Consider the following 25,083-nt stretch of genomic DNA (forward strand, 5'->3'; position numbering starts at 1 on the left):
GAGTGACTGAGATGATCTGAAGCTGGATCCAGTGCTCCTGAGGGCTGCTTTATTTCTGGTTGACTGTGACTCCTAGAGTAAGAAACCTGCACCCCACGTGTGGGGCATTATGGCATCCTCTCCCTCAGCCACATGAGTAAGTCAACAGCACTGCTCTAGACCAGGTGTGGTGGCTCACGCCTATAGTCCCAGCTACTCGGGAGACTGAGGCAGGAGGATTGCTTCAGGCCAGGAATTTGAAACCAGCCAGAGCAATATATTATTAGGTTGGTACAAAAGTAATTGCGGTTTTTGCCTTTAAAAGTAATGGCAACCCTGTTTGAGCAAAATAAAAAGCAAAAAAAAAAAAGGAAGGAAGAATTAAAAAAAGAATCAGCTGGGCTTGGTGGTTCACGCCTCTAATCCTGGCACTTTGGGAGGCCAAGGCGGGCAGATCATGAGATCAGGAGATCGAGACCATCCTGGCTAACACGGTGAAACCCCATTTCTACTAAAAATACAAAAAATTAGCCGGGCGTGGTGGCAGGCGCCTGTAGTCCCAGCTACTCAGGAGGCTGAGGCAGGAGAATGGCATGAACCCAGGAGGTGGAGCTTGCAGTGAGCCGAGATCATGCCACTGCACTCCAGCCTGGGTGACAGAGCAAAACTCCATCTCAAAAAAAAAAAAAAAAGAATCATTGCTCTGTCTCTCAGCCTCCTCTTCCAGGATTGGCCGTCGCCTTGAGGGGAATGCTGGCCTTGCCTGTCTCCAGCCCTGTACCTCTCTGCCTCCTAGGCCTTTAAGTACATGTTTTCTATTTGCTGGGCTGTGAAATCTGCTCTTCATCTGATGGGGTTTGCTTTATAGGTGACTAGATTCTTTTCTCTTGGTGGTTTTAGAATTCACATTTTCACATTGACCTTAAATAGTCTGATTATAGTTTGCCACGGCAAAGACCCTTTGCATTGCATTGTTTGGGGATATTTGAGCCTCCTCTATCTGGATGTCTAATCTCTTGTTAGATGTGAGTAGTTTTCATTATTATTTTATTAATGGGCTGGCATGTGGGCCGTGGTTCCAGGCGGGCTCAGAGGGGCAGCTGCCTGATGTCTGGACAGCTTCTCTTTCTGTCTTTTCTTACCTGGACTCTGGGTTGCTTGTTAGCTGCTCCTGCCAGTTCTGAGTTTTCAAGGGGAGAGGGGCCCAGTGATGGCTGTTCTTTGAAGGAAAGGGAAGAATGTCTCCTGCTTAACATGTTTCTATGTTTCCAGTTACTTGGTTAGTTAGTTAGAGCCAGGGTCTCTCGCTCTGTTGCGCAGGCTGGAGTACAATGGCATGATCGTGGCTCACAGCAGCCTCCACCTTCCAGGCTCGAGCAATGCTCCCACCTCAGCCTCTCAAGCAGCTGGGACTGCAGGTATGTGCCACCATGCTTGGCTGCCTTTTTAAATTTTTTTTTTTTTTTAATACAGACAAGGTCTCACTATATTGCCCAGGCTGGTCTTAAACTCATGGGCTCAAGTGATCCTCCTGCCTCGGCCTTTCAAAGTGCTGATATCACAGGCAGGGTTTCCATTTTTTAAAGCTCCCAGCAGTGGTATGAAACTCCTCCTTTCCAGAGAAAGCGCACTCTGTCCGCATCCCTCATGTTGTCCTCTCCTGCCTCTGCTTAGGGTTCACTCCGGGGGAAAGTGCCACTTGAGAGTTTCCTTTTTGTGTGTGGTTCTGACTGACCGCTCCCTGCTCACAGATGCTGCTTCTCAGGGTGGGGTCCCTGAGGCCTGGAGTGTGGCCTCTGACGACCTTCAGGGCCAGGTGCGGAATGAGAGCCTGTGGCCACATGGCCCCTGGTGGGAGACGTCCCGCCGCCCTTTGCTTCTCTGTGCCACTCTGGCTGCACAGTTCAGAGCCTTGGGAAATGTTAATCAGTAGGACCTAGAAGGGGAGGTGAGAAGGGGTCACCCCCCACGTGTGCCTGTGGTGAGCCTTCATGCTGAGCAGGTGCAGGGAGGGAGGCCCAGGTGCACACACCTGTGAAGTAGGGGCAGCTGGCTGGGCTCCTTGACCTGCTCCAGAGCTTCTTATTTTCTGGCCACTTCACCTGCAGAAGGCCCAGGTGGCTGTGGCCGCTAGGGTCCCTTGCAGTGGAAATGATGCCTGTCCTCAGCCCCTCTCTAGGCCTGGTGCTGTGCTCAGCACCGTCGTGTGTGTGTATGTATATGTGCACGCATGTGAATGTGTGCAGACATCATGAGGTGTGGTCCCTGCTGTTAGGCAGCTTGCCTTGTGGCTGAAGTGAACCATCACCTGAATCAAGGGATGGAAACACAAGGCCAGATGCAGTGGCCTTCTATGGAGTCAGATGGTGGCTCCGTGACCTGGCTTCACTCCAGAACTACCTGGGGTTTCTAGCTGTGTAAATCCCAGGTCCCACTCAGATTATGAGTCCAGTTCTCTGCAGGTGGAACCCAGGAAGTTGTATTTTTAACAAGATGGTACTGCTCATTCACCCAGCCCAGCCAGTGGTCTTGGCATACCCAGGAACCGCTGACATAGAGCTTGTGCTCCCCATAAAGTGGGAAACAGAGCGTTCCTGGGTGGGGGACATGTGGATTGGTCATGACAGTCAGGGTGTTACATACCAGGACAGACTGTGTTGGGGTGACATTAAGGACAAGCTCCTGCAGGCTAGCTGCCTGGATAGTGCTGGCTGGGGGTAGAAGTTAGAGGGGTCACAGAGGGGCTTCCTCCCAGCCCCCTCATCAGCTGCTTGATTTAGGGCTTGTTTCTGGGTCCTTCTGGGCCTGATTCTGAACCATGGGACTGGTGTGGCCTGCAGGCTCCTCCCGCCACAAGCTGTTCATGGTGCAGGGGGAGAACAGTGTCCACAGTTCCCCAGACAGCAGCTGTGGATGCCAGGCCTCCAGGAGTTGTTACTGAAGTTGCTGCTGGACAGCTCACCTTTCACTGAGCTCCACATAGCACCCGTGGTGATGGGAGCCGGATGGAGACAGCCTGCCAGCCTGCACATCAGCTCCCAACTGGGAGGGCAGAGGGAGGAGGGGGTGGGGACCCCAGGCAGCAGGGCTCTGGGAGCAGTGGGGCCCTGGGTTCCAGGGGTGTCTGGCAGGCCCCTCCTTACTCTACCTCTCTCGGCCTCTGGATGGAGGTGCTGGCCGCAGTCGGGCTCTGCCTCTGACTAAGGGTTGGGGAAGTGTCGGATGTGGGCTGCTGCCCCGTGGGGCCTCTGAACAGACCCCAGGGCCTCTGCCAATCATGACTCCTTACTTTCAGCTGGACCCGCAGGCCCTGCAGGACGGAGACTGGCAGCGCACCGTCATCGCCATGAATGGGGTACGTGTCCGTGGGACTCTCCTGGTGCCCACTTCCCCCAGAAGGATAGGGTGGCCTCTGTTCATTTCAAATCAGTCAGAGGTGGCTGAGCCTGAGGCAGCATCTGAGAGGGAGCCTGGTTGGAGAAGGGAGGGCCCCCAAGAGCAGAATCACCATGCACCGGAATCGTCATTCATTGGCTGGAATGCAGTTGCCAGCCAGGCCCTGAGCATCCCTCCTCAAACAAAGGTCTCATGGCACCACCAGGACAGGTGGGGCCTCCACTCAGGGACCTGGGGGCTGCCCATAGAAATGGAGACCCCTGATTTGTCTTTAGGTACCCCAGAAAGGTTTAGACCTTAAAAGCAATAACACACCCAAAAAGGCCCGGGTATAAATGGTAAAATGTTAATATTTGAGATTCTTGGCTTTTTCTTATATTATTCTGTCTTTCCTACTTAATTTTTAATTGTTACTAAGAAAGAGAAAGCTGGTCACAGTACACCTATAATCTCAGCTACTCTGGAGGCTGAGCCAGGAGAATGACTGGAGCCCAAGAGTTTGATTACAGCCTGGGCAACATTGCAAGATCCCATATCTTAAAAAAAAGTAAGCAAGCAAGAGAAGCAGCGGGGATTTTAGGAGATGGTTCTGCAGAAACCAGTCGTTTACATCATCTTCAACAATCCTGGCTCTTGCTGAAGTAGACTAGGGGCTTCCCCGAGGGGCGGCTCCACCTCATGCTGAGACCTCTGCATGCCTTGGGGGTGGAAATATTTGATGAGACTCCCAGGGGTCCTTGGGACCTTGGGCTATGAGGACCAGAAGGATTAGAGGACTGTGCCCCTTCTCCCCACTGTAGATTGAAGTAAAGCTCTCGGTCAAGTTCAACAGCAGGGAGTTCAGCTTGAAGAGGATGCCATCCCAGAAACAGACAGGGGTCTTCAGAGTCAAGATTGCTGTGGTCACCAAGTGAGTGGGGAGGGGCTTGGGCTCACGCACTGAGGGTGCCTATCCCTTCAGCTGTTTCTGCAGAAAAGAGCATGTGTGGATCTCTCCTCTCTGTGTGTGGCCACTGCACGGTGAGGTCAGGCCCCAGGGAACACGGCGTGTTCAGCTACCTCATGTGTTTCCTTCAAACCAGCTCAGGAATGTCCTTGCCACCTTGCTTGGAAGCAGTAGGCTGGCTCCAGGAACTGCCCAAGTGCAGGGTTTTCTGCCCTTGCTTGGAATTAGTCATGGTCCCAGATTCCTGTTGAATGGTTGTAACCCCTGCCCCTTTGTCATGAGTCAGTTGCCAAGAGAAGCCTGTTTGTTGGTTTGAGAGCAGTTCATGCAGACACAGACCACTTCCTCTGAGAATTCATTTGCTTCCCCAGGATTGAATCTGGCTGGGCCTCTGACCTTGCTGGTCACGTGGGCCGGGGCCTCCATCAGTCATACCCTGGACTCCTATCTGTGTCTAAACACCACGCCCCACCCCCAACTGCACGGCAGCCACTCGCATAGCACTCTGGGAGGGCTGTGGGCATGAGCAGCGAGGACTCCATCAGCAGCTCCCCCAGATAAGCCCTGCTGATGAGGGGGCTTGCGAAGCAGCTTTGATGTGCTGGTAAATCCAGGTGCAAAACAGAACTCAAGTTAAGGCCTCCGCACAGCACTGCGTTCTAACTGTGAAGGATTCTTACTCTAGCGTCCTGTGTGGAGGTATTGGAATTGTCCATTGCTAAGACTCGGAGGAGAAAAGCACTTAGCATCGCAGGACTTGGAGCACCGGTGCTGAGGCAACCCTTCATTCATTCGTCGGATGTGTGTTAAGGCCCAGGGCAGGGGTCAGGGATTCTCCTCTTACACAGCACGTGGGTGGCAGGACCAACACTGGGTCTGATCTCCCAGCCGGGGGCACAGGCTGCTAACCCCAGGCCTGGAATCTGTGAGATGCCCTTCCTGTGCTGACTTGACTTAGAAAGGCCTCCTGACCTTCCCGCAAAGGTCATGTGTGATTCGCAGGGGTTCTGGCCGCTTGAAAGGTTCCTGAGAAAGTACATGCAATGAGGACAGAGCTTGCAGAGGGAGGACAGGCATGCAGCAGGCTCTGTGTGCAGCCCCAGACCTGGGTACCTTCGTCACCGTCCTCACCCCACCTCCGGGTGTGCAGATAGGGAGCAGGTCTCCTGTGTTATGGCCCAAGCAGGGCTGTTAGGACACTGAGAGCATTCCCTCCTCCCGCAGGAGAGAGAGGTCCAAGGTGCCCTACATCGTGCGCCAGTGCGTGGAGGAGATCGAGCGCCGAGGCATGGAGGAGGTGGGCATCTACCGTGTGTCCGGCCGGTGTGGCCGCAGACATCCAGGCACTGAAGGCAGCCTTCGACGCCAGTGAGTGTCGGCCTGCGCAGGACGGGATGGAGGTGTGGGCAGTGGTGTCCGCGATGAGATCTCAGAGTGCCCCATGGCCCAGGCATGTCACATCCTTCTCTGTGTCTTTTCTTCATTTACTGTTTTATTATTTTTAAAAAAGAGAAAACAAGAGTTGTACAAACAGCTTCTATAGAAGCCAGTTTTTACACCATCGTACCCACTCATGCCACTTGGTGGAGTGGACCAGGGGCTTCTGTGGGGACTTGGCCTTCCTGCCTTGGGGGTGGACAGGAGGTGGAAGCCCAGGACTCAGTGCGGTCTGTCCACTGCCCTGTATGAGGATGTGGTGGGCAGAGAGCACTGATGAAATTCAGCGCAGGCCGGGGCTGCAGCAACTCCGCCTCCATCTCACCAACCCTCACAGGCTTTGAAGGACCCAGACCTGCCTCAAATGCGAGGGGAGGGCACTGAGACCCCAGAGGGTCCTTCCCAGCATCTTCAAAGCAACAGGATTTTGTGCCTGCAGACCCTTCTTTGCAGCACACACCACCCACCCTGACTAGGACCCTTAGAATGCCCAGCATCCCTGGGAGGGCCCTGTGGTAGTTTCAGCTCCCTCTGGGGGCCCAGAATGAACCTGGCCTGTGGTGAGGATGTAAGCACCAATGGCCAATTGGGTCCAAAGGAAGACACCGGTTTAAACACTGAAACCAATCAGATTCTCCCACGGCCTTCCTGCTATCAGACAACACTGGTGCAGGGGTGGTTGCTATGTACAGGGCAGAGCCACCCAATCCCCACGCAGGCACTGTGTCCTGGACGCTGGCCTCCTCCTGGCCATCACATCAGGCCAAGCAGGGGAGAGGAATGGGAATGCCCACGCACCCCTACCAACTCTGCAGACACAGAACCATGCACAGCTCTTGGGAGGAGTCAGATGAGCTGCTCAAAGCCCAGGAGGGACCCACACAGTGGTCAGCATGGCAGGGACGGTGCTTTAGCCGAGGCAGGGATGGCGGGTGACTCACTCAGGATCTTCAAGGAGGCCGCTGCATTTCCATGCTCTTTCCAGATAACAAGGACATGTCGGTGATGATGAGTGAGATGGACGTGAATGCCATCGCAGGCACGCTGAAGCTGTACTTCCGTGAGCTGCCCGAGCCCCTCTTCACTGACGAGTTCTACCCCAACTTCGCAGAGGGCATCGGTGAGCACTGGAGGCCTTGGCCTCGTGGGAGACGTCTCCTCCATGTGCACTGCTGCCCTCGGAGGCTGTGAAAAGCGAGGTGTGGGAACCTGAGCTGTAACCCCTCTGCCATGGTCGGCATTTTAACCCAACCTCAAAAAGCAGGGGACCAGAACCGAGCCTGTCCTGGAAGGCCTTGCCCATCCCCAGAGGGCTCCCCATCCCTATTCCTCAAGGAGGCCAAGTGGGTGAAATGGTCAGCACTGCCGTGCTGTGGGGTCCTAAAGTCTGCTGTCCTCCTTCCTGCAGACCAGGGCTAAACACTGGTGCCCAGGTGCTCTTGCCATGGGTCCTGGTCCAGCCAAGCATGGTTTCAAACATGACCTGACCCTTAGTCAACCTGGAGGCTGATGTCTAGAGTGGGTGCTGATGCATGCAGCACCTGTGGCCTCTGCATCACCCTTAGGGCAGGTCTGCCTCCCGGGCCCATGCACAGAGGACCTGGTCTCCCAGCCTGCAGGTGCCCCTGTGGTGTCCAGGACGACGAGGGGGTCTCTGCATACTTGGTGGGGCTGGGACCCTCCCACTTCCCACCTCCTTGTGTCCCTCACTCCCCTGTTTCATTCCATGCTGAGCCTCCCCTGCCTTGGGCTCCCTGGGGAGGGGGTGGTGGCAGGAGTTGTCCAAGGGCAGCTCTGCCCATCAGCAGCTGCTCTAGTGGCTCCTCCTGCTGCTGTTCACCGGGTGCTGCTGGCCCCTGTGAGGTAGAGAAAAGGCATTCAGGTGGTTCACACCCCACACAGGTGCCCCTCACAGGGTCCTCACTGGTGGCCAGCGCTGTGGGTGTGACGATGATGACAAGCCTAAACTGCGCAAGGACTCGTGTCCCGGGTGCTCCATGTGACCACCTCGGGAGAGGTCTCTGGCTTGTTGTAACCCAGAGGAGTAACCCACTGCCTCCTGCAGCTCTTTCAGACCCAGTTGCAAAGAAGAGCTGCATGTTCAACCTGTTGTTGTCCCTGCCGGAGGCCAACCTGCTCACCTTCCTTTTCCTTCTAGACCACCTGGAAAGGTAGCCCAGCTCTCTTGTGGCTGCCCAGGACTCCAGGTCTCCAGGCCTTTGGGGTGCCCCTCTGCTCCCCCCAGACCCCCAGCACCAAGGACCTTTTCCCCCGACCCCTGTCTGCAGTAACTCACTGCTTCTAAGGACTAGCACCACTGCCACCCCCACCACTGCCTCTCCTCTTTGCCACCCTCCTCCCTCTGCACTGTGGCCTTAACAAAGAGCTCAGAGCTTTGGCCGTGGCCAGCAGTGCATTTGGACCGCCCCCCCTTCCCTCCCAAGCACATCATGAAGACCTCCCCATCAGCCCAGAGCTGGCCCCTTGTCCCGGGCCACTGAGACCCAGAAGTACCAAGGCTGGAGTCAGCTTGCAGCACAGCCAGGGTCGAGGTCACTCCCTCCCTGAGGACTCTAGCACGGCACAGCCCCTCTGCCTCTCTCCTGGTGGTGGCGTTGAAACAGCACCCTCTGCTTCGGTCCTCTACAGGGTGGCAGAGAAGGAGGCAGTCAATAAGATGTCCCTGCACAACCTCGCCACTGTCTTTGGCCCCACGCTGCTCTGGCCCTCCGAGAAGGAGAGCAAGCTCCCTGCCAACCCCAACCAGCCCATCACCATGACTGACAGCAGGTCCTTGGAGGTCATGTCCCAGGTATGGGAAGACAGTCTCCAGCCCATGCAACCCCAGCCTGACAGAGGTGGCCTCTGCCTGCCCCACCCCCAGTCCTGCCCATCTTCCGACTTGCATTGTATGTGGTGGTGGCTGAGATTCAGAGACAGGGACTTGCCTAGGTTTGCATGGATGGGAGTGATAGGGGGTGCCCAGGCCACCTCCTGGTCCTGCTGGTGCACCTTGCTGGGGGCTTAAAACCACCCCAAGTGTTCGGGTGTGGTGGCTCATGCCTGTAATCCCAGCACTTTGGGAGGCCGAGGCAGGACAACCGAACCCAAGTGTTTGAGATCAGTCTGGGCAATGCAGCAAACCCCATCTCCAGAAAAAATACAAAGAAAAATTAGGCAGGCATTGTGGCACACATCTGTAATCCTAGGTATCTGGGAGGCTGACACAGGAGGATTGCTTGAGCCCAGGAGTTAGAGGCTGCAGTGATCCATGATGGAGCCACTGTACTCCAGCCTGGGGACAGAGCAAGGCCCTGTGCATCTCTAAAATAAATAACCACTCCCCACCCAACAAGTCATGCCTTGTCAGGACCCCACCCCACCCCCGTCTCACTGTAAGGGGTTGATGACACCAGCAGGGGTTTCTAGCACCTGAGGTGGACTTGGGGGCTTGGGCCCCAAAGACCTCCCCACCAGCAGCTGTGAGCCCCCCTCCGAGCCACTCTCCTCTTCCCCACTCTGCGAGGGCAGGTCGAGGTGCTGCTGTACTTCTTGCGGCTGGAGGCCATCCCTGCCCTGGACAGCAAGGGACAGAGCATCCTGTTCTCCACCGATGTCTAAAGGTCCCAGTCCATCTCCTGGAGGCGGACAGACGGCCTGGAAACCTCTGGCTAATCAGGCCATCTGTAGAGTGGGAATCAAGATTTTCTGAGGTATCCTTGGGCCACCCCCAGGTGTCAGGCCATCTGCCAAGAGACAGCGGCCCAAAGCAGAAGGACAGGTGGCCTGGGCAGATCCCGCCCAGGTCTGAAAGCCCCAGGCTGGCCTCAGACTGTGAGTTTTTTATGTGGCCACCCGAGGGCACCCCAAGCCAGTTCATCTTGGAGTCCAGGCCTAGCCCTGGGAGACAGGGTGAAAGCAGTGGTTTTTATGAACTTAACTTATAGAGTCTAAAAGATTTCTACTGAATCACTTGTCAAGAAGTGCCCTCTCTGGGGAGAAGGGAACGTGACCGGATTCCGTCACTTGTATCTTGAATAAACGCTGCTGCTTCATCCTGTGGGGGCCGTGGCCCTGTCCCTGTGTGGGTGGGGCCTCTTCCATTTCCCTGACTTAGAAACCACACTCCACTTAGAACAGGGTTTGAGAGGCTTAGTCAGCACTGGGTAGCGTTTTCACTCCATTCTTGGCTTGCTTCTTTTTCTTTCCAGAAGGATTTTTGCGCAGAAATGGATGTTTTGTTGCTGTGTTAGTCCTCCTTGGAAAGCAGCTCAGAAGGCCCGTGAAATGTCGGGGGATGGGACCCCCAGGGAGGGAATCCCAGGCTACGCACTTTAGGGTTCGTTCTCCAGGGAGAGCGACCTCATCCCCCGATTCTGACCGCCCTTCTGGCCCACGCTCTCCTGTTTGGCTTCCACAGGCCTGGACTTCTCTGGCTTCTCTGCCCACACACTCCCTGCCCCCAGTGTCCCTGCCCCTGCCCCAGCACAGGTGACTTCATTTCTGTCCTCTCAGCTCAGTGGACTCACTCACCTTTTGTATAAGTCTCCACTTGGTGGCAGCAGTTTGCTGATGACTTGTTTTAAAACTTTCATCCTAAATAACCTTTTGATGCTTCAATATTTTTAAGTTTTATACATAGTTTCTAATTTTTTCCCCAACAGATCCAGATACCTAATAAGATGCTGGAATGTAATCCCTGGACAGTCCGTGTCCTGGCAGCATTTGGTCTTCCTCTAAGCGCCTGGCTCCGCTGTTCTCAGGAGTGGGTTCTGAAGTCTCTGGAGAACAGGATACGTGGAGGGTTAGGAAGGGGCCAGGCCTAGAGACGGGAGACTCCCTCCCGGAGCAGGTGGAGGCACAGGACCATTCGCTACCCCATCTGCCGACACCTGCAGGGGAGCCCAGGCATTCTTTGTAAGCCCTCCTGACCACCTGGCTCAAAGAAAACAGAAGCATGGAGGCCGCCAAGTATTTTCAAGAAATAACCCCATGAACATGGCATCACTTTTTTAGAAAGAGGGGCTTGGGGCAGGCAGAGGAGAGAAGGGAGAGCAAACTGAGAGCCAAGTTTCCAGACAGTCCTGCAGGAGGAGAGGATGCAGCTGCCCAGAGGGAAGCAGGATCACATTTAATGAAGTGTGTGGGGTACCTGGATGACACCAGCACCCAGTGCGGCTCTGTCTGGCAACCGCTCCCAAGGTGGGAGGAGTGGGTGTCCCCTGTGTGTCAGTGGGCAGCTCCTGCTGAGCCCGCAGCTCACTGGTGAGCCTGACAGTGGGGCCATGCGCCTGACACTCCTCTCTGCTTGTGGACCTGGCAAGGCAGGGAGCAGAAAACAGAGCCACTTGAAGGCTTTCTGTCTGCGTCTTTGTGCAGTGTGGATTTAGTTGTGCTTTTTTCTTGCTGGGAGAGCACAGCCACCATTTACAAGCAGTGTCACCCTCGTGGGTGGCGAGGACAGAACAGGAGCCTCTGCTCTCTGGACCTATCTGGGCCCGGTGGGCTCCCTTGTCCTGGCTTCCATCTCTGTCTCAGCGACCATTCAGCCCTGCACAGGAACACATGTTGCTTAGAAAAGCCAAATCCAGCCTTGTCTCTGCCTCCTCTGGTCTCATGATGTGCATCTGTTACCTTGAAACTGGAAACCAGTCTATCAATGTCTGTGCCAATTTTTTATTCCCTCCCCAACCTCCTTCCCCATACGACTTTTTATTTATGTAGGATGTGTGCTGTCTAGTGATGGGATGACCACACTTTTCCATGTTCTAAAAGTGCTCCTCTCCCGCAGGGTCCCAGGGCTGGTGGTTGCTTTGGGTCTACAGCTACGTCTTACCCACCTCCTGCCTCAAAAGCCTGTGTGGTGGCAAAGCCGGTGTGGGGCTGGGGAACGCAGCGTTCTCCAGGAGGGGGACCCGGCTCTCCTTCTGCAATGCAGGCGAAGGCCTAGATGCCAGTGTGACCTCCCACAAGGCATGGCTTCCAGACTCCCCGACCAGAAGTGATGCTTTTTTGTCTCGGGCCCTGGGTTTGAAGCAGCCTGGCTTTCTCTTGGTAAGTGGCTGGTGTCTTAGCAGCTGCAATCTGAGCTCAGCCACCTACACACCACCATGGCCGACACTTTCATTAAAAAGTTTCCTGAGACGACTTGTGTGCATGTTGATTTCATGATCAGCGCCGCTGGGAAGAACCCCAGAGCCGGTGGGGTGGGGCTGGAAGCAGCAGGTGCAGTGATGGGGCTGGGTGCCCAGGAGTCCTCAGTGCTCAATCAGGCCAAGGTGGCCAAGCCCAGGCTGCAGGGAAGGCTGGCCTGGGGGGTGTGGGTGAGCACAGGCAGGCACCAGCTGGGCAGTGTTAGGATGCTGGAGCAGCATCCGTAACTCCACTGAGTGGGGTAGTCTGGTTGGGGCAGGGACCGCTATTGCTTTGGCAGAGAGAGATGATCCCCACTGGGGAGAGGCTGTTCTGACTCTGCAGGTGGGACAGGGACAGATGGCCACCAGGGTGACCCGGCTGGTCTTCCTTTGCTACGCTAAGCCCTGGGACATGGAGGATTCCCGCCACACACAGCCTGGGCCCGGGTTCTTACCTGTGGCCACCGCTCTGGCACGAGCTCCTCAGTCTTGGGTGGTTTCTGCCTGGTCCGGGATTTGGTGTTCCTGCTGAGTCCAGCCTTTCTGCCACCTCCGCATGGGCCGTGGGTGGTGTTGTCAGCTGCCTCCCACCTTGGCTTCAGTAGCTCACCCAGCTTACAGGGGAGCTGCCCTGGGCTGGAGATGGGCATGCACCCTGGGTCCTACTTGAATGAATGCAGCTTGAGGAGAGCCGGCCATATACACTGGGCCACAGGTTACCCTCGGCAATGCCCACATCAGCCGTCAGCTTGAGCCTCCCCAGGAGAGCAAGGCTCACACGACAAAGGCTGCCCGTGGCCAATGAGGTGGCTGAGCCCAGCCAGGACCTTTCTCGGACTCCCGGGATGTGGCTCTGCTCGTGAGCTGCCTGGTCAGCTCTCTCGGGGTGAGAAGGGCTTGTCACACGGGCCCCTGCCTGCAGTGTGACCCTTCTCAGCTTCTCTCAGCAGCCCTGCCTGCGGAGTGTCACCACCACCATGATCATTTCCCTGACACTGCGAGGGTGGGGGGACGTCCTGGGTAGAGACAGGGCCTGTGGCAGCAGCAGGCTCAGGGGCTCCCTACACTGGTGGGCTGGGGACCTGGTGGAGACCACGCCAAGGGCTGGACAAGGGGATGAGCCTCCACCCTGGCCTCTCTGCAGGCCTCAGCAGCCCCTCCCACAGGCAGAAGGGTTGACACTGGGTTCTGTCCTCACTTCAAGAGCTGCAAGTGCCACGTGCTGTTCTGCCCAATCTGGTGTCTGCAGGTGAGGAAAGGGCTGCCGCTGGCCCGTTTCTGAGTGTTCAGCACCTAAGGGTGACAGCACTGTCTGTCCCTACCCTCCGGGTCCTGTTTGAAAATCAAACCCATGCTCACAGGCCAATTTTTTTTTCTTTTAGAGACAGGGTCTCACTTTGTCACCCAAGCTGGAGTGCAGTGGTGTGATTATAGCTCAATGCAGCCTCCAATTCCCGGACTCAAGGGAACTTCCTGCCTCAGCCTGCCAAGTAGCTTGGACTATAGCTGTGTGTTTTCTTATTATTTTGTAGACATGGGGTCTGGCTATGTTGTCCAGGCTATTCTCAAAATTCCCGGCCTCAAGCAATCCTCCCGCCTCGGCCTCTCAAAGGTTGGGATTACAGGTGTGAGGCAAGGCACCTAGCTCAGCCACAGAGCCCTATTGCATCTCTCTTACTAGGAGCAAGAGCTGACTGCCCCCTCATCCCCATTCCAGAGTGTTGGGGCTGTGTTGAGCCGAGGCCGGGCCACTGGCATGGCCCAGGGAGCGGGATCATTCACTGCTGCCCCAAATCTGAGATCATTCCACCTTGACAAGACTTCCTCATCCAATCCCTTTACTTGACAGCTGGGGAAACCAATGCGCACAGAGCACCCCCAGCTCACTCGGGGTCTCAGAGCTGATCCATGAGCGGAGGCTGAGATCCTGGGATCTTGTCCCCCAGCCTCCCTGCAACCTTACTCCCTTTCTGCTGAAAGAGATGGGGCCGGACCTCGACCAGCAGCCCTGGCCTGGACATGACTGTGCTCATGCAGGTATTGAGGCCAAGACGCCCTGGCATCATATGTTTTTCTATTTTCTTTTTTTTTTTTTTTGAGACGGTGTCTCACTCTGTCACCCAAGCTGGAGTGCAGTGGCATGATATTGGCTCACTGCAACCTCTGCCTCCCGGTTAAAGTGATTCTCCTGCCTCAGCCTTCCAAGTAGCTGGGCCTACAGGCTTGTACCACCACGCCTGACTAATTTGTGCATTTTTACTAGAGACGGGGTTTCCCCATGTTGGCCAGGCTCGTGTCGAACTTCTGACCTCAAGTGATCCACCTGCCTTGGCCTCCCAAAGTGCCAGGATTACAGGCATGAGCCATGGCGTCACTTAAATGTAGTGAGAGGCCGGGCACAGTGGCTCATGCCTGTAATCCCAGTACTTTGAGAGGACGAGGCTCTCAGATCACCTAAGGTCAGGAGTTCGAGACCAGCCTGGCCAACATGGTGAAACCGTGTCTCTAAAAAAATAGAAAAAAATATCCCTGCATGGTGGTGAGTACCTGTAGTCCCAGTTACTCAGGAGGCTGAGGCATGAGAATCGCTTAAACCTTGGAGGCGGAGGCTGCAGTGAGCTGAGATGGCGCCACTGCACTCCAGCCTGGGTGACAGAGCAAGACTTTGTCTCTAAATAATTAAATAAATAAATATGGCCGAGCATGGTGCCTTAGGCCTGTAATCCCAACACTTTGGGAGGCTGAGGCAGGTGGTTCATGAGGTCAGGAGCCCGAGACCAGCCTGGCCAAGATGGTGAAACACTGTCTCTACTAAAAATACAAAAATTAGCCAGCTGTGGTGGCAGGCACCTGTAATCCCAGCTACTTGGGACACTGAGGCAGGAGAATCACTTGAAACTGGAAGTCAGAGGTTGCAGGGAGCCGAGATTGCACCACTGCACTCTAGCCTGGGCGATGGAGAAAGACTCCATCTCAGATAAATAAATTAATAAATACAGAGCAAGATTCCATCTCAAATAAATAAATAAATGTACACCTGTAATCCTAGCAGTTCGGGAGGCTAAGACAGGTCGATCACCTGAGGTCAGGAGTTCGAGACCAGCCTGACCAATATGGCAAAACTCCATCTCTACTAAAAATACAAAAATTAGCCAGGCGTTTTGATGTGTGCCTGTAGTCCCAGCTACTTGGGAGGCTGAGACAGGAGAATTGCTTGAACCCAAGAGGTGGAGGTTGCAGTGAGCCGAGATCTCGGCTGCACTTCAGCCTGGGTGACAGAGTGAGACTGTCTCAAAAGGAATAAAAAAATAAAAAATAAAAAAAATGTAGTAAGATGGCAGAGTCGTGCCGCGGAAGCGTGCTGGTCCTATCCATGTAGTGAAGGCTGATTTCATACACAAATGTCACAAGAACTTTTTTTCTTTTTCTTTTTTTTTGAGACGGAGTCTCGCTCTGTCACCCAGGCTGGAGTGCAGTGGCGCGATCTCAGCTCACTGCAAGCTCTGCCTCCCGGGTTTATGCCGTTCTCCTGCCTCAGCCTCCCAAGTAGCTGGGACTACAGGCCTGTGCAGCAGATGCAGGGGGGCCACTAGGCCCAGGCAGTCTTAGGACTTGTGTGTCTCCTGCTGTGCATCCATACTGGGTGCTTTAGAAACGGCAGGCAGACCAGAAGCCCCTGTTGCAAGTGAGGACAAAGTGTGGGAAGGCCGTGAGGGTCTGCAGTCCGAGATGGCCTTGTCCTCAACCTGCAGTGCACTGTTGATGCGCTGGAAGGCCGCCTCCTTCTCCCGGTCCAGGTCTTCAACAGTGACCCGGTACCCCATCTCTAAGGGAGGTGGCAGCATCAAAGGCTCCCCTCGCCTGCGTGGCAGCAGGGGAAACTTGCATCTACGGGGCCTAGAGGCCTGGGATCTGGGGGAGCCACCTATGGGGGTGAGTGTCTGCCCTGGTGCTGTATCTGCCGTCTTTTCACACTGGGTGTGACCCGAAGAGACAGCCTGAGGTCCGTCCTCACTCAGTGTGTTTCAGGAACTGAGGGTCAGCTGGCAGTGGGATGAGGCTGGCCCCTCTTCCGCTTTCGTCCCGGGAGGCCTCCCGTAGAGCTGTAGGGGCTCGAGATGGCCTTTCGTTTGGGGCACGAGCTGGTCCGGGAGGTCTGGGATCTCTGGTTCTGACCTCTGGGCACCTGCTGCAGCTGTGGCTGAGGCCCAGAAATGTGAAGGGCCTCCATCCACTCCAGTAGTGACCCCAACGTGGGGTTCAATGTGGAGGGGGGAGGGGCTGCTGCGGCAGCTGCAGGAGCAGAAGTGCCACGCCTTGTTCTTCTCATGCTCGCATCCATGCTTGCAGCTGGGAAGGGGGCAGGAATCAGCGAGGTGACCTGGGCTGAGTCCTGGGAATGGGAAGAGGTGGCAGGAAGGGGATCTGAGGAGGCGAACAGGGGGCCTGGTGGTCTGTGCTTCTTCCCAGACATGGGAGCTGTAGAGGGGACCTCTGCAGCAGATGCTAAGGGGGCCAGTAGGCCCAGGCAGTCTTGGGACTTGTGTGTCTCCTGCTGTGCATCCATACTGGGTGCTTTAGAAACGGCAGGCAGACCAGAAGCCCCTGTTGCAAGTGAGGACAAAGTGTGGGAAGGCCGTGAGGGTCTGCAGTCCGAGATGGCCTTGTCCTCAACCTGCAGTGCACTGTTGATGTGCTGGAAGGCCGCCTCCTTCTCCCGGTCCAGGTCTTCAGCAGTGACCCGGTACCCCAGCTCTAAGGGAGGTGGCAGCATCAAAGGCTCCCCTCGCCTGCGTGGCAGCAGGGGAAACTTGCGTGTACTGGGCCTAGAGGCCTCGGATGTGGAGGAGTCATTCCTGAGGGTGAGTGTCTGCCCTGGTGCTATATCTGCTGCCTTTTCACACTGGGTGTGACCTGAAGAGACAGCCTGAGGCCTGTCCTCACTCACTGTCTTTGAGGAACTGAGGGTCAGCTGGCAGCGGGATGAGGCTGGCCCCCTCCTCCGCTTTAGCCCCGGCAAGCCTCCCGTGGAGCTGTAGGAGCTGGAGATGGCATTTCGGTTGGTGCAGGAGCTCGTCCAGGAGGTCTGGGATGTCTGCTTATATCTGATTTCTGACCTCTGGGCATGGAGGTCTGTCTGCAGAGGCCCGGGCCTGGGCACAAAGGGAGAGAGGCCTCCATTGTCCCGCAGGGGCCGAAATGCAGACCATGCATCCCCGGTGACCTCGGGGACCCTTCTCTGATCACCAGGATTCTCTTGGACTCTAGGGTCCTTGTCCTGCTCAGGCATCCCTGCCCCGCTCTCCTTGAGGGCCCTCAACACTATCTTCCCTGGACACAAGTCTGGGGACAGCCGGGTGTTGTGGACCCCAAAGGGGTGACTCCCGGCTCCTGGGCCCCACAGAGAGTCCATGTTCTCAGTGCAGTGGCTGAGCTGGAGGACGCCCTGGAACTCGGAGCACACAGCACTGGCTTGCTGTGGTGCCTGTGCAATCAAATTGAAGGCAGGATCCCAGGAAGGAACGCAGGGCTTGCAGGATCACGGAAAACCTTCTTAGCGTTGTCTTGACACCACTGATGTCAAGTGTCCGGGTGCTTGTAGGATGGCCTGCCACTCAGTCCACGGGCAGGAGCAACGGGGAGATCCCACAAGCAAAGTGAACTGGGGGATGGGCTGAACGGGCTCCAGGCAACTGAGCCCTACTGGCAGGTCCTCGGCCTGGGCCCGAACAGGAAGGAGGGGCACAGAGTGCCCAGGTAACCGCTCCTGGGAGCAGTGGGGAACCGTCGGTTGCTTGAACTCTCGAGAGCTGGGCTCTGAGCGTCCTCGTCCAGCCGCCAACTCCGCCAAAGGCTAAGCCAGCAGTTTCTTCTGTTGCCGGGCAACGCGCCTTTTAAACCTGAGGGAGCGGGCGCGTGAGCACATCATGGCGCCCGTGACAGAGCGAGCTTAACGGATTAATAAGCGCAGCCAGGTACCCGCGCGAGGCACTTGCTGGCAATGGCGGGAGGCGGACGTGGGGGGTCATGCAATAGGTACTGGAAGGAGAGACGCGGGCACAAAGGTCGCGGGAGGAACAGGCGCCCACAATGGCGGCAGATCTGCCCGTGGATCACTGAAGATTCCTGCTCTCCTGCTGAGGTGGAGATTGCAGTGAGCTGAGATCGCACCATTGCACTCCAGCCTGGGCCACAAGTGCAAAACTCAGTCTCCAGATAAAAAAAAGAAAAAGAAAAAAAGAGGCCGGGCGTGGCGGCTTATGCCTATAATCCTAGCACTTTGGGAGGTCGGGGCAGACGGATCACGAGATCAGGAGTTGGAGACCAGCCTGGCCAACATAGTGAAACCCCGTCTCTAGTAAAAATACAAATTTAGTCAGACATGGTGGCACGCGCCTGTAGTCCCAGCTACTCCGGCGGCTGAGACAGGAGAATCACTTGAACCCGGGGGCGGGCGGGGAAGGGATTGTGATGCGCCGAGATCGCGCCACTGCACTCCAGCCTGGGCAACAGAGCCAGACTCTTTTTTTTTTTTTTTTTTTTTTTTTGAGACACAGTCTCCCTCTGTCGCCCAGGCTGGATTCCAGTGGCCTGATCTCGGCTCACCGCAAGCTCCGCCTACCGGGTTCACGCCATTCTCCTGCCTCAGCCTCTGGAGTAGCTCGGACTACAGGCGCCCGCCACCACACCCGGCTAATTTTTTGTATTTTTAGTAGAGACGGGGTTTCACCGTGTTAGCCAGGATGGTCTCGATCTCCTGACCTCGTGATCAGCCCGCCTCGGCCTACCAAAGTGCCGGGATTAAAGGCGTGAGCCACCGTGCCCGGCCGAGACTCTGTCTTAAAAAAAAAGGCCGGCGCGGTAGCACTTTGGGAGGCGGAGGCGGGTGGATCACGAGGTCAGGAGTTGGAGACCAGCCTGGCCAACATAGCGAAACCCCGTCTCTACTAAAACTACAAAAAATTAGCCAGGCGTGGTGGCGGGCGCCTGTAGTCCCAGCTACTCTGGAGGCTGAGGCAGGAGGATGGCGTGAACTCGGAAGGCGGAGCTTGCAGTGACCCGAGATCTCACCACTGCACTCCAGCCTGGGTGACAGTGCGAACCTCCGTCTCAAAAAAAAAAAAAAAAAAAGAGAGAGAGAGAGAGACAGAGAGAAAAAGGTTTATTGATTTAATGTACTTTTATGCCTGTGTTCTTCAATTTGCTTAGGAAACAACCACACTTGAGAGCTGGGACTGTGGCCCTGATTGTGGACATGAAATATATGGTTTCTTGCATAAAATAGACATTGAATAATTACGATTTAGTTGAGCTAGAAATCCATTTGGTTTCTTCCATATTTTTCCGAAGTTTTCATCCTTATTTTTTTTTTTTTTTTTGAGATGGAGTTTTGCTCTTGTCCCCCAGGCTGGAGTGCAATGGCGCGATCTCAGCACCTGCTGGCAATGGCGGGAGGCTGGGGGACGCTGGCGGCATAGGTACTGGAAGGAGAGGCGCGCCCACAAAAGACTTGGGAAGACCTGGCGCGCACAATGGCTGCAGATCCGCCAGTGGATCACTGAAGATTCCTGCTCTCCTGCTGCGGCGGGGATTGCAGTGAGCTGAGATCACACCATTGCACTCCAACCTGGGCAACAAGAGTGAAACTTCGTCACACACACACACACACACACACACACACACACACACACACACACACACGAAAGAAAGAAAAAATAGTGGCCAGGCGTGGAGGCTCACGCATCCCAGCACTTTGGGAGGTCGGGGCGGGCGGATCACGAGATCAGGAGTTGGAGACCAGCCTGGCCAACAGAGTGAAACCCCGCCTCTAGTAAAAATACAAATTTAGTCAGACATGGTGGCACGCGCCTGTAGTCCCAGCTACTCCGGCGGCTGAGACAGGAGAATCACTTAAACCCGGGGGCGGGGAAGGGATTGTGATGCGCGGAGATCGCGCCACTGCACTCCAGCCTGGGCAACAGAGTCAGACTCTCTCTTTTTTTTTTTTTTTTTTTGAGATGGAGTCTCCCTCTATCGCCCAGGCTGGATTCCAGTGGCCTGATCTCGGCTCACCGCAAGCTCCGCCTACCGGGTTCACGCCATTCTCCTGCCTCAGCCTCTGGAGTAGTTGGGACTACAGGCGCCCGCCACCACACCCGGCTAATTTTTTGTATTTTTAGTAGAGACGGAGTTTCACCCTGTTAGCCAGGATGATCTCCATCTCCTGACGTCGTGATCCCCCTCCCAAAGTGCTGGGATTACAGGCCTCGGCCTCCCAAAGTGCTGGGATTACAGGCGTGAGCCACCGCGCCCGGTGTTGAAACTCTCTTGAGGCATTTTCTTCGGCCTTCGGGTCCATCCTCTGTCTCCTCCTTGACCTCCTCATCTCCTCCTCGCCACTGCCTTGGGGACCTTGGCCAGGCTCATGGCATCCAGCAGCCACTCAATGTCAATACCTCCGTGTTCATCTCTCAGCCCGCCCTTGCCCGTGAACCCATGCTTATTTATTTATTTTTTTTATACGTGCACCCATGCTCTTCGGGTCTGATGAAGTATCCAAAATCAAGCTCCTGACCATCCCCAAACCTGCCCCTTCTGCAGGGTTTACCTCGCTAGTCGGCACCATCCTTGATTCTTCTCTTTCTCCCACCCAGGCCATCATCTCTTGACTGGTTGATACCCACAGCCTCCCCTTTGGGCTTTATCCTTATCCCCGTCATAGCTGCCAGAGGGACCCTGTGAAAACACTCCCCAGCCTGCTCATTCCTCTGCCCTAAGCCTGCATGGCACAGAGCAAAAGCCAGTTGTTATGGGACCTAGGAGGTCCTGTGGGATGGGCCCCAGCCTGCATCTTCATCCTCTTCTCCCCACCCCACTCCATTCACTCTCTGCCTATCGCTCACCAGCCTATACCACCTGCCTCAGGGCCTTTGCACTGACCATTTAGGCCACATTCCAGGCTCTTTTCACATGTTGCCTCCTCTGAGAAGCCCTCCCTGACCACTCTGCCCATACCTCATGCCTCTTGATTCCCCTTACCTGGCTTGTGGTTTCAGCACTTTCCCTGTGTGTGTTTGTTTTTCTTGGCATGAGGGCAGGACCTAAGTGTCTGTTCCCTGTTGATTCCCCAGTTCCAGGCATGCAGTGCAAACTCTAGAAATATTTTTTGCATGAAGGAATGAGTGATTGAATGCAGCAAGGGTCTGGAGGCTGAGGACCAGGCAGACAGACATTCAGAGTTGCTGGAACGCGACAGAGACAGAGAGTCAGACTGGTCATGCAAGATCCTGGGCCTGCCCTTGGGTCCTGGGGAGCCACGGAAGGTTGTGGGTGCCAGAGGGTTGTGGTCAGAGCCACAGTCAGGGGCCTTCTGAGACCTGTGCCCCCTCCCCACCCTCCCTCCCCACCTCCTCAGGCCAGCTCTGGGGTCTCGGCAGGTGGTCCGCAACATGACCTCTGAGTTCTTCGCTGCCCAGCTCCGGGCCCAGATCTCTGACGACACCACTCACCCGATCTCCTACTACAAGCCCGAGTTCTACACGCCGGTTGATGGGGGCACTGCTCACCTGTCTGTCGTCGCAGAGGACAGCAGTGCTGTGTCTGCCACCAGCACGATGAACCTCTAGTAGGGGCTGCTGGGCCGCCTGGGTGGGAAAGGGCCAGGGGCGGGTGGCCCAGGGACTGCCCACTTATCCAGTAAGGTGGCTCCATCACCTCTTTTCCTGGTGGGAAACTGAGGCCCAAACTTGGTAGCTTATCCTGGGCCTCTCAGTGAGTATGTTTGAGCCTCAGTGGGTGGATAGGGACCAGGCTGGGCCAGGCAAGGTCGGGCACTGTCTAACCTGGCTGGGCGGTAGCTTTGGCTCCAAGGTCCGCTGCCCGGTCAGCGGGATCCTGTTCAATGATGAAATGGACGACTTCAGCTCTCCCAACATCACCAACGAGTTTGGGGTGCCCCCCTCACCTGCCAATTTCATCCAGCCAGGTATGGGGTGGGGGTCCGGGGATGGGGGACTGGGGTGGAGAGGGGCGGGTGTCCTGGGCAGGCAGCTGACGGGCATCCCTGTCTTCTCCCATCGGCCACAGGGAAGCAGCCGCTCTCGTCCATGTGCCCGACGATCATGGTGGGCCAGGACGGCCAGGTCCAGATGGTTGTGGGAGCTGCTGGGGGCACACAGATCACCACAGCCACTGCACTGGTATGTGTCACACCTTTTCTCCCTGGCCGTGCCCACCCTCCACAGCCCCCAAGCCACGCTGATCACACTCCCATGCCCCAGGCCATCATCTACAACCTCTGGTTCGGCTATGACGTGAAGCGGGCCGTGGAGGAGCCCCGGCTGCACAACCAGCTTCTGCCCAACGTCACGACAGTGGAGAGAAACATTGACCAGGTGGGCCGGGGGTTGGAGAAACTGAGTCACGGTGTGGGGCCCCAGGGCATCCTGGGCTGGAGGCCTGGATCATCACAGAGTGGACAATTGTTGGTGTCCTCTCTCTAGTGCCTGGGCCATCTGGAGCCCCTGTGCCATGAGGGCCAAGCCCCCTGCTCCAGTGAGACCCAGCAGGCCCCAACCTGCTCTTCCTGATGACCTGGCCCGAAATGGCACCACCTGGGCTGAGGCCTGTGACCACACAGGTGTGGTTCAGGTGGCATCTGGAGCCTTGCTCAGGTTTCCCCTCTCCTCCCACCCCCAGGCAGTGACTGGAGCCCTGGAGACCCGGCACCATCACACCCAGATCGCGTCCACCTTCATCGCTGTGGTGCAAGCCATCGTCCGCATGGCTGGTGGCTGGGCAGCTGCCTCGGACTCCAGGAAAGGCGGGGAACCTGCCGGCTACTGAGTGCTCCAGGCGGACAAGGCTGACAAGCAATCCAGGGACAAGATACTCACCAGGACCAGGAAGGGGACTCCGGGGGACCGGCTTCCCCTGTGAGCAGCAGAGCAGCACAATAAATGAGGCCACTGTGCCAGGCTCCAGGTGGCCTCCCTGGCCTGTCTCCCCACTCTCTGGGCCTCAGTGTATTGTGTGTGAAATGGAGCCATCTGGCTGGGGAGGAACAGAGAGGTGGGATTCGGAGATCTTCACAATGCAGACACTGGAACTAGCCTCAGCATCTTCAGCATGGGGAGAGCCAGGCACATGGCTGGGGGCCAGGGGAAGATTCACACCAAGCCCTGCCCCTTTCCACCCTGATCCCTCGGACTTTGGGGCCAGGCCCTCCCTTACTGGGGCTGGGCAGTGACACTACCTAGGATCAGCCACCAGGGGGTGCCACGACCCTGGCACTTTCTTAGGCAGAGGGTGGCCAGCTGATGCTGGGAACCCGGGCGCCTTCTCAGACCCGTAGGCGTCCAGCTCACCCTGCCGATGACACTGGAGGTGAAGCTGAGGTCCGAGGAATGGGGACTGGGCAACAGGCTGGAGGAAAATATCTCGGTCAGAGCCACGCCCCTGGGGGGTTCCCAAGAGCAAGCCCAGAGTGAAACCCAAGCTTGTGATCCTCTCCAGAGGGAGGCCTGGTTCTCAGGGAACAACAAACGGGAAGATGTCCCCAGATCCCAGGGATCAGGGCTTGGACCAGCCGGGGACGCAGCCCAGAGGGAGTGGGTCCAGAAGGAAACAGCTAGACACAGCAGCCTTCACCATCCACAGCCCCTCCAGGCCTCCCTCGGGGCCTGCTCCCTCCTCTGTGCACAGTTCCAACACCTGGAGCAGGGTTCTGGGAAGGGCTGGTGGAGGTGGGCTGGTGGGAGGCGGTGATCACAGCCCAGCACCTGGATATCACCAGGGGCACTGGGGCCAGGGGCCAGGTGAGGCCAGGTCGGGGCTATCCTTCAGGAGCCCCAAAAACCTGGTGATTCCAAAGGGCCCATAGACAAACAGGGTTTTATGCCTGTGGAGTCAAGTCCCACTGGGTCTGAGCTCTGGAGGGCTGTGTCTCTGGGGCTCTGCAAGGGTGAGATGGAGGTGGGCTCAAATGGTGTACAAGTCACTCTTCAATCCTTATTTTATTTATTTAATTAAAAAAAAAATTTAAACCAATAGAGATGGGGTCTCACTATGTTGACCAGGCTGGTCTTAACTCCTGACTTCAAGCAGTCCCCCCATCTCAGTCTCCCAAAGTGCTAAAATTACAGGGGTGAGCCACTGCACCCGGCCTCAATCCTTATTTTGGCCTGAGAGGAAAGGCCGTGGCCCCATTTGCAGGGGAGAAGACTGAAGCTGGAGGGGCAGGCCTTGCTCTGGGTTGCACAGCAGCAAGAGAAGTGGGAGCTCGCCACGAGGCTTCCTCGACTCGACACACTGGTGGGGTACACCCTGGTTCTCCAGGTCCCATGGGGCTCAGCCCAGGACTACCTCGGGGGGTGAGGTACTTAAATCCTCTCCTTCATTCTCATCACCCCTTCCCCCATCATTTCCTGAGGAAGAACATTCAGGGACCTGAAGGAGCGGCCTGCCCCTCCACATCTGTGGGTGTTTCTCATCAGGTGGGACAAGAGACTGAGAAAAGAAAGAGACACAGAGACAAAGTATAGAGAAAGAAAAGTGGGCCCAGGGGACCTGCACTCAGCATATGGAGGACCCACGCTGGCACCAGTCTCTGAGTTCCCTAGTATTTATTGATCATTATCTCTACCATCTCAGAGAGGGGGATGTGGCAGGACGATATGGTAATAGTGGGGTGAGGGTCAGCAGGAAAACACGTGAACAAATGTCTCTGTGTCATAAACAAGGTTAAGAAAAAGGTGCTGTGCTTTGATGTGCATATACATAAACATCTCAATGCATTAAAGAGCAGTATTGTCACCAGCATGTCCCACCTCCAGCCCTAAGGCAGTTTTCTCCTATCTCAGTAGATGGAATATACAATTGGGTTTTACACATTCCTTTGCCCAGGGACGGGCAGGAGACAGATGCCTTCCTCTTATCTCAACTGCAAAGAGGCCTTCCTTCCTCTTATACTAATCCTCCTCAGCACAGACCCTTTACGGGTGTCGGGCTGGGGGACGGTCAGGTCTTTCCCTTCCCACGAGGCCATATTTCAGACTGTCACATGGGGAGAAACCTTGGACAATACCTGGCTTTCCTAGCAGAGGTCCCTGCGGCCTTCTGCAGTGTTTTGTGTCCCTGCTTACTTGAGATTAGGGAGTGGTGATGACTTTTAACAAGCATGCTGCCTTCAAG

The 25,083-nt window shown here is 56.0% G+C and overlaps 4 protein-coding genes and 1 pseudogene across 6 annotated transcripts in view; 4 read left to right on the forward strand and 1 right to left on the reverse strand.

Moving 5' to 3' along the window:
• LOC129395163 (immunoglobulin lambda-1 light chain-like) overlaps positions 1-25,083 on the forward strand; it is a 735,232-nt gene that overhangs the window by 310,603 nt on the left and 399,546 nt on the right. The gene's annotated exons all lie outside the window — the stretch shown is intronic.
• On the forward strand, positions 2,571-6,102 carry LOC117978700 (breakpoint cluster region protein-like; annotated as a pseudogene).
• Positions 7,709-11,546, forward strand: LOC129393021 (breakpoint cluster region protein-like). Its single transcript, XM_055106021.3, has 3 exons — positions 7,709-7,929; positions 8,408-8,570; positions 10,423-11,546. The coding sequence occupies exons 1-3, from the start codon at positions 7,709-7,711 to the stop codon at positions 10,582-10,584; spliced, it is 546 nt and encodes a 181-aa protein (XP_054961996.1). The 3' UTR covers positions 10,585-11,546.
• LOC117978696 (putative POM121-like protein 1) lies at positions 12,096-18,426 on the reverse strand. The gene has a single exon (XM_034951671.3). It carries the CDS (start codon positions 17,303-17,305, stop codon positions 15,932-15,934), a length of 1,374 nt encoding a protein of 457 aa, XP_034807562.2. The 5' UTR covers positions 17,306-18,426; the 3' UTR covers positions 12,096-15,931.
• Positions 17,745-23,138, forward strand: LOC117978697 (glutathione hydrolase light chain 1-like). 3 transcript variants are annotated; one of them, XM_063603439.1, is made up of 7 exons: positions 17,789-17,867; positions 21,024-21,215; positions 21,330-21,517; positions 21,750-21,877; positions 21,979-22,091; positions 22,173-22,286; positions 22,591-23,138. In XM_063603439.1, the coding sequence occupies exons 3-7, from the start codon at positions 21,342-21,344 to the stop codon at positions 22,735-22,737; spliced, it is 678 nt and encodes a 225-aa protein (XP_063459509.1). In that variant the 5' UTR covers positions 17,789-17,867; positions 21,024-21,215; positions 21,330-21,341; the 3' UTR covers positions 22,738-23,138. The 3 variants fall into 3 exon arrangements, with proteins under 3 accessions (XP_054961989.2, XP_054961990.2, XP_063459509.1); XM_055106014.2 differs by lacking the exon at positions 21,024-21,215 and having other exon boundaries at positions 17,745-17,867; positions 21,308-21,517; XM_055106015.2 differs by lacking the exon at positions 21,024-21,215 and having other exon boundaries at positions 17,749-17,867.

The sequence above is a fragment of the Pan paniscus genome, chromosome 23 (assembly GCF_029289425.2).
Source record: "Pan paniscus chromosome 23, NHGRI_mPanPan1-v2.0_pri, whole genome shotgun sequence".
Taxonomy (NCBI): domain Eukaryota; kingdom Metazoa; phylum Chordata; class Mammalia; order Primates; family Hominidae; genus Pan; species Pan paniscus.